Source organism: Harpia harpyja, chromosome 16, assembly GCF_026419915.1.
Source record: "Harpia harpyja isolate bHarHar1 chromosome 16, bHarHar1 primary haplotype, whole genome shotgun sequence".
NCBI classification, from domain to species: domain Eukaryota; kingdom Metazoa; phylum Chordata; class Aves; order Accipitriformes; family Accipitridae; genus Harpia; species Harpia harpyja.
Genome location: NC_068955.1, coordinates 4,828,683 through 4,840,614, shown reverse-complemented (window position 1 = coordinate 4,840,614; position 11,932 = coordinate 4,828,683). Strand labels below are relative to the sequence as shown.

At 53.0% G+C, this 11,932-nt stretch overlaps 1 protein-coding gene across 2 annotated transcripts; it reads right to left on the bottom strand.

The window, feature by feature from the left end:
- Positions 1–3,002: 3,002 nt before the first annotated feature.
- On the bottom strand, positions 3,003–11,929 carry TMEM222 (transmembrane protein 222). 2 transcript variants are annotated; one of them, XM_052812102.1, is made up of 6 exons: positions 11,777–11,927; positions 9,275–9,359; positions 8,473–8,504; positions 7,680–7,776; positions 7,383–7,513; positions 3,003–6,379 (listed from the first exon to the last, which is right to left on the bottom strand). In XM_052812102.1, exons 1-6 carry the CDS (start codon positions 11,887–11,889, stop codon positions 6,292–6,294), a joined length of 546 nt encoding a protein of 181 aa, XP_052668062.1. In that variant the 5' UTR covers positions 11,890–11,927; the 3' UTR covers positions 3,003–6,291. The 2 variants fall into 2 exon arrangements, with proteins under 2 accessions (XP_052668062.1, XP_052668063.1); XM_052812103.1 differs by having other exon boundaries at positions 6,265–6,379; positions 7,378–7,513; positions 11,777–11,929.
- Positions 11,930–11,932: the final 3 nt, after the last annotated feature.

Sequence of the window (11,932 nt, the reverse complement as noted above, 5' to 3'; positions counted from 1 at the left end):
AAGTCCTGTCCTGCTCCCCAGCCCTGCTCCCTCCGCCAAGGACTCGTTCTTCAGGAGGCGCAGGCAAGCCTGGCTCTCCCGGGGGGGGAAACCGAGGCAGGGAGCATGCGCTGGAGCATGGGCAGCATCTCGCCTGCTTGTGGGTTTGCAGGTGGAGGAGTGGGGCAGCACCCGCAGCATCAGCACCCCGGTTGGGTGGGCAGCACCTGTGGGACCACCAGCTGAGGGCACCCAGGGTGGGCTGCAGGGCTGGGGGGGGCGTTGAGGGAGACAAGAGACTTTGAAGGCTCCTGCTGGAGCTGAGCTCCACGGTCACTAGCTGCCAAGAGCATCTCTGGAGGGATGGGGACCCTGGAGCGGCCCCTCCAGCCCATGTCCCCCTGACCAGGAGGTGCTGACCCCGCACGGTGGTGGGGAGAAGGCCGGGAGGGATGGGAGTCCCTCCCCCGGGGACCCTGGAGGGGAAGGCAGGGCTTCGTGCGTCCACGGAGCCCACGCAGGCGGTGGATGCAGGAGATGCTAAATCCCCCCATGGGCACCAGCTGCAGAACACAAACATCTCTGCAAACCAGAGAGGGCGTTTCACATCCCAAAGCTGCCCCACAGACACACAGCCTCCGCAGCCTCCCCCAGCCCCAACTCGGCCCCCTTCCCTTTCTGCCATTGCTTTTACATCCCCACGTCCTCCCTCCCAGGGATGGAGCCATCTGGCCCCGTTCCCCCCCTCCAGGGACTCGGCTCCCCATGCCCTCTGCCCTCCCGGTGCCTTTGATGTGCTGCTCGAGCGCTCCCTGGGCATGCGGGGATGGACCCCAGCTCCCCCAGGCTGGGGGGCTGCTTGCTTGCAGCCCCCTCCTCATTTTTAATTTTTAATCCTGGCAATAGAGCAGGAACCTCGTGGCATTTCCACTTTCGGCTCTGGCTGGGGATGATGTGCAAGGCCTGTCCGGGAAGACGTAGGCATCAAGAGCCCCAGCATTGGGTCTTGCACCCCCTTCTGCTCCCCTGCCTGGGAAACAACAGGGATGACAGGGTGGCTGAGGATGAGGAGGGAGCTGCAGCCTCGGAGGCACCATGGCCGCAGGCAGCCCAGCCACCACCGCTGGTGTTTTCAAAAGCTTCCACAGTGCAAATGCTTAAGTGCAATTTGATATTGCTCCCCAGGGAGCCCTTTGATGTGCCCCCCCCCACACTAAGGGAATGAGAAATGGGGCCCCCTCCCCTCCGGCCAGCTGCAGCAAAGTGACCCCACTTCAAAGGCAGCTCCACGCCAGCCCCGCGGCGCTGGCATGGCCAGCGATGGGGCATCCGCTTCCCCGACCCTGTGGAGAGGTCAGGGACCCCCAGCCCCGCTCCCCACGCTGAGGAAGCCCCCGCACCGTGGCTGCTGGGGTGGATCGGTCACGCTCAGCCATCCTGGGCGAAGGCAGAGGGGTGGGAGGCAGCGAGGTCCCTCTGATGATTTGGTTCAGGTCATTTGGCAGGTTGGGACGGATCCAGCCACTCTGCTTTGTAGCCTCCCTGGCTTCCAGCAGCCTCCATCCCTCCTGGGGCTGGGCTGACCACGCTGAGAGGTAGAAGAGAAAAATAAGAGGAGCAGGGCTTGCAGGGTCTAGCCTCCTGCCACAGCCGGAGAGCTGTGAGCACCCCGGCCGCCCGAGTGTGACTGTCTTGGCACATTCAGACCGGCTGCTTCCATATAATCCCCAAATACCATGACCCAAACCGTGCGGCTCAGCTCCCACGCACCTCCAGCCAGATTCCCTGCAGCTCCCCAGGCAGCAGAAGTGGGTTAGAAAAATCTTGCCACGCTTGGGAGGCAAGCAAGGACCCAGCAGGATGGTTACAGCAGTACAGAGCTGTGCACGCCGGGCAGAGCGTGTTCCTGGTGGGTTTTGCATCCTCACCTCGTGCTCCAGTGACAGACCTGAGCAGGATAAACCCCTCGGAGGCTGCCTGCCATCCCCACCGCTGCTGTTTCACAGCCCCGGAGCCAAAGCAGGGGCTGGAGTTAACGCAGCCGCAGGAGCAGCGTGGTTTGGATCGAGGGGCTGAGCAGGAGAGGATCCAGGTGGTGTTTTGTAAGATGGCTGTGCTGTTAAATCCCCGGGCCTTGTACACAACCTAATTTTAAGGCTGATCTACTTTCCCCACCACGCAGCTCTGGCCTCTGGATATCAGATGTAACGGAAAATCGGCTGCTGCATTAGCACTCGTTACAGCACTCGGAGGCCCAGCTTCCCTCGCTCCCAGTTCAAGCAGCGGTATCCCGCTGGGAGAGGGGAAAACGAGGCCGGCTCTTCGCATCCCACTCTGCTCTCCGCTCCTCTGTAGCTCCTGGCAGCCCCAGACCCTGCACACATGTCCCCTCCGCAACGGCTTGCAGCGTAAATGGAAGATGGGGGGCTCTGTGCTGGCAGGGGAAAAGAAGCCAGGAGGCCAGTGCCCCCAGCCTTCAAGAAAACAGAGAAGTTAAGAGACTTAAGGGAAAGGGAAGCTATTTACAGCTAAAGGGGATCAACCTGCAAGCAGGGGCTTATCTTCTAAAAAAGCATCCTCTTCCACAGAGCGCTCGGCTCCCCCCTGCCCAGGGCCACACAGGGCTCTGCTGACCGGGCAGAGGCTTAGAGACCAGCAGAGAGCAAGAGCAGGCAGAGCCCCTTCTCCTCCCAAATATAACAGACCCTCGGCAGGTCCCTGGCTTTGAGAGACCTGGGATTAAAGCCTGCAAATGTTTCCCATGCTGCGGCAATTGGGTTCCTCCTGCCCCCAAACCCCTCTTCCCGACAGCAGGTCTGAAAAACAGGGCTGTGAGTTTTGCCCTGGAGCAGAGCAAAGGGCAAATTCATAAAGTAAAAGGTATGGGAGCTTCGGGGCCTGGCTTGTGCAGGCAGCCAGACACGCTGCCTTGGGCCAGGAGAGGGGCCAGAGCTCAGCCAGGCAGGGGGGAATACCAACCCTGTTCCCCGCCAGAAGAAGGAAGGAGTCTTGACTACAAGAGATGCGGCACTTGGAGACATCCACAGAAATAAGTTTATTTCCCCTACCGTCAGGATTATGAAACCACAGAAGCAGAGTTTAAATATTTACAAAGTAATCCAGTGCCCCACAGAGATAAAGAGAACAAAGGATGAGGGTACGGAGGGCTCGCCCTCGCTGGAGAGCAACAGCAAAGCCACGGAGCTCTGCAGCGCAAGCGTGTGCAAAGGGGAAAAGAGGGGAGCATAAAACTGGCATCTGGAAGGTGAAGGACAGGGTGAACCTTTAATGTGGCTAGTCGAAGGGGGTACTGCGAAGACGCCAGCAGTGAGATGAAGGAAGCTGCAAGGAGAGGACATTCCTTACCCACCCACCTCTTCTGCCACCTCCCACGCCAAGAGGAAGCAGCCCACTCCCTGCACAACTGCAGCGCTGCTGGGCAGCCACACCGAGCACCGCCGGCATTTCTCCACACTCCCGCAGCGCTGGGCTGACACTACCGCAGCGTAGGAAAACCGTAAATCCGACCAGCCCACCCACCTCCCCCAGCATCCGACCTCTGCGGGCACCATCCTTCATTGTGCAAGTACAGACAGCTTTGTGTGTCCAGCACGGACGTGCGGGCTGGCTCTGCAGTACCTCAGCCTTGAGCCTTGCTCTCCCGTTAGCCACGTTTCCTTCGGATGCCCGGAGCCATCCTCCGTCTCCGTCAGTGGAAGTGGATCAGCTGTTCAGCCAGGACTTGGGCAAAGCACCGCCTGCCTTCCCCGGCAGTCAGCACTCCAACCCACTACGACGTCCATTTGCTGCTGCTCGATAAGTCTCCATTCGAAACCCAGATCTGGTAAAAAGCGTTAGGAGCAAACGACAAGGATTTTCACAGTGGGGAATGGCACTCAACATGTTTTCAGAAGTCCCAGGAGCGGGGACTGTGGCCAGCAGCCCCACTCCCGGCCTCCCCCGACAATTCAAAGTCTCAGCTTTGGCAATGCTTGTATAGCTTATCTATAAAACACTGAATCAACGTGTGAGACAGGCCTAAGAGTCTCTAGGTTATTGCTACTGCATAAGACAGATTGGCTTCAGCCCTGGGGCCAGGGACTCTGAGCACATCCTTGGCGGGTCACTCTGAGAAATCATACTTAAATTAAAAACAGAGGCAAAGGACTAATCTCTCCTGTTCAACTGGCTTGTCCTAGGGCACATTAGCCAGCAGGCTAGCTGGGTGGAAACCGCAGCGACACAGGGTAGCTCGGTAAGACACCATCCTTTCATCGTAAGGATCTCCTTGATCAAGATCTTGGCTTTCTAATCAGCCCCAGGCCCAGCACCCTCCAGCTCACTCTCCACACAGGCTTGAAATGACTGTACAGAGCAGACGCCGACAACTATTTTAGTTCCAGGTAGACAGGGAAGGGTGCTGAGGTCTGCACACCTCCACCCAGCCCAGAAAGGCCAGCACCAGATGAGAGACAGACAACTGGGTGCTAGGGAGAAGGGAGAGGTTAAAGGGGCTACTTAAAAGTGACCAAGGAAAAGGAGGAAATGCAGAAATTGAGAAGCCCAAGAGAAGTCCCCGAACTTCCCATATGGCTAGAGGAGCTGGGGAGATGGAAGCAGATGAGGAGGCACACAGGGACAGGTCTGAGGGCCAGCAGGGTGATGGCAAATGGGCTTCCCAGTCAGAGGAAGCCACAGAGATGGCAGGCAGTGGAGAAGAGCTTTCTTGCTGGCCATAAGCACTGCTCAAGGTTGAAATCCATCAGGTAGTGGAGTAAAGAGCCGGCCTTTCATGGCATGAGTGAAAAACCTATTCTCCTTCCTCTGCAGTCAGAGGGGATCTGCTCAACTGCACATAACCCTTCAGCCACACTTTTTTTTTTAAAAAGCCACCTGGCTCAGAGCCCCACAGAAAGCAGCATCTGCAGGCCAGAGCCTCAGCAAACACAGACCTGGACCTCTTCCCCTGGAAGAGGCTCTGGGTCACGTCCAAATTCACTTCCTGCCTAGCACTCAAGAACAATCTATCCCTCTACTACCCATGCTGGCCCATCCAGGGCTCAAAAGGGCCATCAGCCCCACAACACTGCCAGACCAGCATTTCTCACATCAAAGCCAGTCCTGCAAAGCATTTTTACCCAGGTGTGCTCTTCAAAGCATGCCGAGGAGGTAAACAGACCTTCTCGTTCACCATCCAGGAACCAGTCGCAAGAAAGCCAATAACCCAGTTTGCTGCTGCAAAGCCCAACCAGAACATGGATGCCTGCCAGTCCCTTCACCTTTTCTTTTAATCTCTGATGGCTCCACTAAGCTCAGGTCTCAGCTGCTGCTCTCATGGATGCTTTCAAAACCCTACGTTAAGCCTTCTGCCCCAGAAACATGTACCTGCTCCTACCGGCACCTCTGCAAGCTCAGGTAGGCTGCGACACACAAAGTACTAGGGATCAAAGGAAAGTAAGTGGCTCGTGAGAAGTGTAATGACAATTTTAGATATTCAGAGCACAGGGAGAAGGAGGGAAGCTATGTTTTCTCTGGCACAAGCTAAAAGGGACTTAGCAGTAGACTCCCAACTGTGCAAGAGGCTATTGAAAGTGTGAAGACTGCCATGAGCCATACCCAAGCCAGTCGATTGACTTTCCTGCCTTTCTGGGCTCACCAGCAGGACCAGATGAATTTGCCCTGCCACAGAGCGTTCCTCTGCATGTCTCCTCAGAGGAGTGTCCCACCATCAACACCTTTCTGTCACTACTAGGGAGACCATCAGTGAGTGCTGTGGCACTCTACACCCACAGGATGAACCCCACACCTCCACTTTGAAACATGTGCTACAGGAGAGTCATGCAACAGGGAAACAACTCCTTCTTGGAGACTCAGGAAATCTGAGGAAGCATCTGATGAAGTCTGCCAAGAGGAAGAAACCAGGTGATCAGAGAGAGCCTTACAAGGTGTATCTGCTTGTGCTCCTGAACCAGGAGGCAGGTTTTGCCTTGTGGCTTTACTTGGCACTGAAAGCAAAGGTGCCCACGCCTCTCCTTTCCTGATTGCATTTCTACCTACCAAACTGCAGAAAGGGAGCATATTCAAGGAGAGAGCAGGAGTCTTCAGAACCCCTGACACTGGGAGACACCATCGACAGAACAAAAACAGAAGGAAAAGAAGCCAGTTCCAGGAAACAAAGACGAGCTGTTACAATGGAGTGGAGCTGCCACCTTCCCTGGAAAACTCCTCCCAGAGTCCCATGCCTCCATCTCGCTGGATCAGTCACAGTTTCTTTCTTCATGTGCCCATGGAATGGGGAGTTCACAGCTGCCATCACCGCAAATGAAGCGTGAGAACAACGGTCACGATCACCCCCAAGAAGAGGACAAAGGGAAGCCAGGTCTTCACAAATCCCCCTATGCTGCAAAACAGAAAAAAGGGGAAGGGTTCAAAGGTAAGAAATTAGCAGAGAAAGACAAAAGGGAGAGAAGGAGGTGAGAATAACTGGAGAAATCAGAGGGAGACAGATGCCCTTCTGACTTTCTTATCCATTGCTGACACTGCCACACATCACATCCTGGAGATTCAGTCAGTGTCAAAAATTGAGACTAAATCAGGTCCACAAATAACTATATCATCAACAACAGGGCTGGACTCTCCTTCCAGCTTAAATTCAGGTCAAAGACTAGCACGTTTCATATCTGAACGGACAGGAGTGGCGACAGGAGACCACAAAAAATTAAACCCCGTTACCACAGGCCTCGTTATTCAGACTGCTGGCATATTTAACCAAGACAGCAGGGACTACACTTGCCTAAAAGCTGGTAGAGAAGCTTCGCCAGAACAGGGAAGACCCAACAGAAGTGGACCAACAAAAAAGCTTTATGCAGGGCAGTCCTCGCAGAATCTCCTCTTCAGGCACAAGGAGCTGAAATGGAGATTAAGCGCCCTTTCTAGTAAGGAAAGCTCGGGGTTTCCCTCTCCGCTCAAGTTGGAAGCTCCACAGCAGTTGAAAATCTGACTAGTTTTTATGTAAACAAGATTCAAGAGAGGGAAGAGAAACCAGTAATCCTTGGAGACAAGCCATTCTGTGACCTTATGTTCTGACCTAACCCAGCCAAAAGACAACAGAGTGAGATTTGCTTTAGCTAGCATTTCCCAAATTCCAGGCACCCGAAATCAGATGCCAGACACAGTATTTTGGGAGCGGCATCTAGTGCAACCCAGCAAGCACTCTTGGTCCTTTTCCTAAGAACAGGCAGCAGGCAGCGACAGTACCACCTACCAGCACCATACACCCACATGTTCTGGGGGAGAGATGTTTCTCCCTTCTCCATGGGACAGTCTGAAGCTTTGGAGGGCGAGGAAGAACAAAAGAAACAGAGCCCCTTTGCCTGCTGAATCTACACTGCTCCTCACCTCACCTTACGTACTTCCCATACAGGAGTGAGAAGAAGCAGAGTTTCACCATGTTCCAGGAGGTGCTGTTATCGTATCTCATCAAGTTTAAGGCCAGAGCCACATGAGAATGGCAGTTATCACAGCAAAGGTTGTGCTGGAACAGAAAAAGGGGCACCAGATTAGAAATTCTGTTCTTGAGGCTCCCCAGTTCTGCACCCTGCGCTGGTGCAGAGCCACAGGTCCCACCCCTGCAGCAAGGACCCAAACACTGGGGAGATATTCCTCCACACACAGACAGGACATCAGTGTCGGAGCCGTACCATTCGGTGCTTGTACTCCTCCGAAGCATCGTGTACAGCCGTGTCCCAAGCATTGGGACCAGTGGAGTATACTTTGCTTGGATCCAGTTTCCAGTACCTAGAAGGATGAGAACAGATGCCTTTGCACTACTGCTGCACCTTCACAACTTCTTGCTCTTCCCAGCAGGAAGATGCCTAAAGGACTTGGAGAAATCCACTGCCTCTGGAGTCCATGGAGCTGAGCTCTTCAAGACAAGCGTATGCTGCAGAGAGCAGCAGAAACTACTGCTCAGCACCCTCAGCCCAACAGCACCCCAGAGAGAGAAACTGCAGACCTCAGGGGCACAGACAAAACTCTGAACTGCTTTCGCATCCCGTGATATGGAACCTTCGGCCATTCAAAACGTAAACCTGATCTGACAGATACACAAAACCCAGGCACCTCTCCTCCTCCCCCCAGAAAATCATTAACAGGATGTGAGTGATGACAGTTCATTAGTACAGCGCAGGCAGTATTTACTTGGAAGACTTGTTATTATCTTAAAATGTTTTAGCCTTTTCTTTTCTCTCTCTTTTTTTTTTTAATAAAGGCTCCATACAGCTCTAGTTATTAATACCATTACATTGCTGTCACGCTTCTAAAAAGATTTAATTTAACGTGGTTTCTTGAAAAGCAGAGACACAGTAGCCATCCACTTGAATTAGGGCATCTGAACAACAAGAAAAGCAATATTATAGCATGTCTGTCTCCATGAATTAAAGGACATCTGCAGGTCAGTTGGTTAGTTTAATAAAAACTAACAAGAGCACTTACTTCACTGGCTTCCCAAATGCCATGTTGTCTTCCTACAAAAAAGGAAAAACGTCTCAAGAGGATAACCCCGTGCAATATTCATGACATGCCTCTTGCTGGAAGGCCTCACAGCCCGCGATTGCTTAGTGATAAAACTGTCACATTGCCTCAGCAGTCTCAAGACACCAATCTTATTTGTGTGTCTGGATTTAGATTTCAATTGTTTTCATAGTCCTGTTCTGGGCACGAGTATATTTATACTCTATACACGGTGACATCATCTAGCTATATGGTATAAGTACCTTGTTCCCCCTCTTTTTTTTTTTTTAACTGTTAGACTTTGTTAACTCAAAGTTGTAAATGTCCCAATGTATTAAAAGTTTTAATTAAACTCCCTTACTTTCAAAATCCACCAGACTATAAAGCAGTTTAGAAGACTGGCACATACCTGATGCTAAGCAGCATGATAGTAACAGGCATGCTGAGGAAGTTGGAAAGCAACTTCTGCTACTCAGAATTAGACTACTATAAGAGAATTTAGGTCCAAAATTCCTAATTACGAACCTGAACTACTAAGGATTTTTTCCCTTCTGCTCACCAAACCAAACTAGCCACTACCCATCATATCCCTCAAACGATCTCCACTGGACAGCAGCCCACAGAGGAATAGCAAAGATCCGTGACCTTCAGAAACATCTAAAGCCATTGCTTTGCAGAACTTTGAGCTGTAAAAGACAGGGGATGGCTCAAAAGTCACCAGCAAAGGTGAGAAGCAGACCAAGCACAGATTCTGCTTCAGCACCTGGATCCGTCGTCTACTTACTGAGACAAAGTACGGCCCTGCGAAGTCCCGAATGACTCCAGTCGACGTGCAGATACCCATGTGGCCAATGATCGGGAAGAGCCATCTACCGAGGCAACAAGCGAACCGTCAGGCTGAGATATTTGCCCCCCGATCATACTGAGCGCGTGCAACATGCTGCCAGGAGATTGCTGGAGCGGCCGTACAACCAGCTGCATAGCACGGGATAGACAGGCACAGTTAACATGTTATATGCAGCTGAGAGATGAAAGAAGGTGAGCCAAAGCCAGGCAAAGACCCGTAAGGATGAAGAAGAGGTACAAGCAAAAGAAAAACACACAGGGAATACCCAAAGCAGATCCAGAGTCAGCTCGCCTGTGGGGCAGTCAGGCTCCACAATTTTAGCATGAGTGGCAGCAGTTATGGAGAGCGCAAGACTCCAAAGGCCTGCACTACACACATCCCTGGCCAGGGAAGGGCAAGCCACGGTCTCGCAGAACAAACCCGTTTGTGTACCCAAGTAAAAATGTTAGATCCAGGAGAAACTGCCTTGAGATAAAACTGGACTTTCCACTTCAAGAACTGAAAATAAGGTCACCTTGCCCATCTTCCTATCTATGCTACAGCTTTTCACAGCAAACTAGATTTAAGCACCCCAGACAGAAAATGGGGCTCCTGGCTCCAGGAAGAGCATTCCCTCCCCTAAACAATCCCATTGTTTCAAAGACCTTCTCCTCCCTGTTAGATACTTATGGCCCGGGGAGCAGCAGATCTATATCCCAACCCCCTTCCATCATCATCACTTAGAAGTAAATACTTCAGGCCAAGTTACAGCTCTCTCCCACATCCTCTGGCATTCTCAGGTTTGCTGACCTCTCTCCTGAGGGACTGCGCGCAGCGACTAATATTTCAGAAGAGATTACAGCAGGACTAAAGAGCAACAGATTCACAAGTCACGGCTCAATCAGAGAGATCCTAAAACTATCAAAATAAAAAGGGACCGAGGCGGTTGGATGTTATGAGGAACGACAAGCCATACACGCCGACAAGCGCAGCTGAGGTTATAACGATCATATAGCTCCTGTTGATAACAGAACCCTACGACAGAGAAAGGACTCTGCAAAGTTGGATGGTCTGCGCTTGCATCACTTACCCTCTGCATGTTCCTATCTGGTGCGAAAGCAAGCAGCCAGACAGTTTGGCTATCTGTGCAGTGTTATATCAGCCAGAAGGTACGGCTGAATATAACGCTGTCACAGCATTACCACCCTCAAAGGTCTATATAGTTCTTCCTTTTTTTTTAAATTCTCCTCTCAGCACTGACTAGCTTTCAAGCCTCCAAATCCAAGGATGACAGGAAACGTCAGAGGAAGAAAACGGAGCTATTATGCAGTCTAACGAGAGACTTTGCCAAATAACAATTCTGAAATTTCTGCTGCAAAACAAAATCAACAGGAAAATGCCACTGTTCATCAGGGAATGAACCCACAAGAAAGATGGATGCCCAGTGACTTTGGCAGCAGGACAGTTCTCTTCATCAGTCCCAGCAGGAGATAAGAAGGTTAAAACCTTTGGAAAATCCTCCAGGAAAAGACTAAGGTGGGAATTTTAAGCAATCAAAAAAGAAAAGAGGTAAAAAACAAAGCTGGTTTGTAGCTGTACACGAAACAGCAACAGCAAAGTTACAGCTTCTCCTCACCGAGGAGAGTTGCAGTGCCATTCCCAATCCTGGCACGGACCACACCACGTCTTCTACCTGACTTTCAGCTCTGGCTCAGTAAACATTACCACCTGATTTGAACCGGAGGGGAAGAGGAAGGCATAAAAATAAGCCTTTGAGTTCCCAGACTACCCCCAAACCCACATTTTACACCTTTTCATTTTCCCACGACCAGAGTAAAACTCAGAAGTTCTCCTTGGAGCCTGCTTACACTTGGCTGACAAGACTGGGAAGGCAAATCCACTTCTAACTCATTACAAGTGAAGCGCAGGGGCTCTCCTCGAGGCATAAGGTGGTCTAAGATCCCCGGAGCCAAACCTTTGCTGCAAAAACATGAAAGCCTTCCCACGTTTCACTGGATCCCCTCCACTCCCGCTCCTGCAGGGACAAGCCCGCTCTACCGCAAAGCTTTCCCCACACACGCCCTCGCTGCGGGGAGAGGAGAGCCCTACCCCAAGGACAGAATCCTACACGGGCCCCGAAGCAGCCTGGCACCCAGTCACCCCAAAGCAGGCCGAGCACCCCGAAGCGGGGCCACCCCGGAGCAGGCCAGGCAGCCAGTTACCCCGGTCTGCCTGCCCCAAAGCGGGCCTACACCCGCTCACCCCAAGGCAGGCCGGGCTCCCAGCCAGCTCCGCAGCTGGATGAGCACCCGGGCACCCGAAGTGGACCGGGCAGCCGGACCCGGGAGAGGCAAGGGGTGCCCCGGCCCGGGCCCTTCCCCGGTAAGGAGGCGCGGGCCCAGGCCTCAGCCGGGCCGCCCGCCCCCGGGGCCGGCCGGGAGCGCAGGGCCCAGCACTCACGTCAGGACGGGGATGGGGGTCCACACCACGCAGTAGGGGAAACGGCCGCGCTCGGCGTCCAGCCCGGCCCCGCCGCCATTGAACTGCTTCATCTTGGCCTCCGCTTCCGCCATCACCGGGGCCCGCCCCCCCGCCCGCCGCGTTTACGTCACTTCC

What these genes read in the sequence shown, in the direction of transcription:
- TMEM222 (XM_052812102.1), bottom strand. Translation starts at nt 11,889, where the DNA reads ATGGCGGAAGCGGAGGCCAAGATGAAGCAGTTCAATGGCGGCGGGGCC. An exon ending in CAGGGCCGTACTTTGTCTCA is followed by an intron (nt 8,505 to 9,274) that starts GTAAGTAGACGA and finishes CCTTTTTTGTAG; the next exon opens with GAAGACAACATGGCATTTGG. An exon ending in AGGAGTACAAGCACCGAATG is followed by an intron (nt 7,514 to 7,679) that starts GTACGGCTCCGA and finishes TTTCTGTTCCAG; the next exon opens with CACAACCTTTGCTGTGATAA.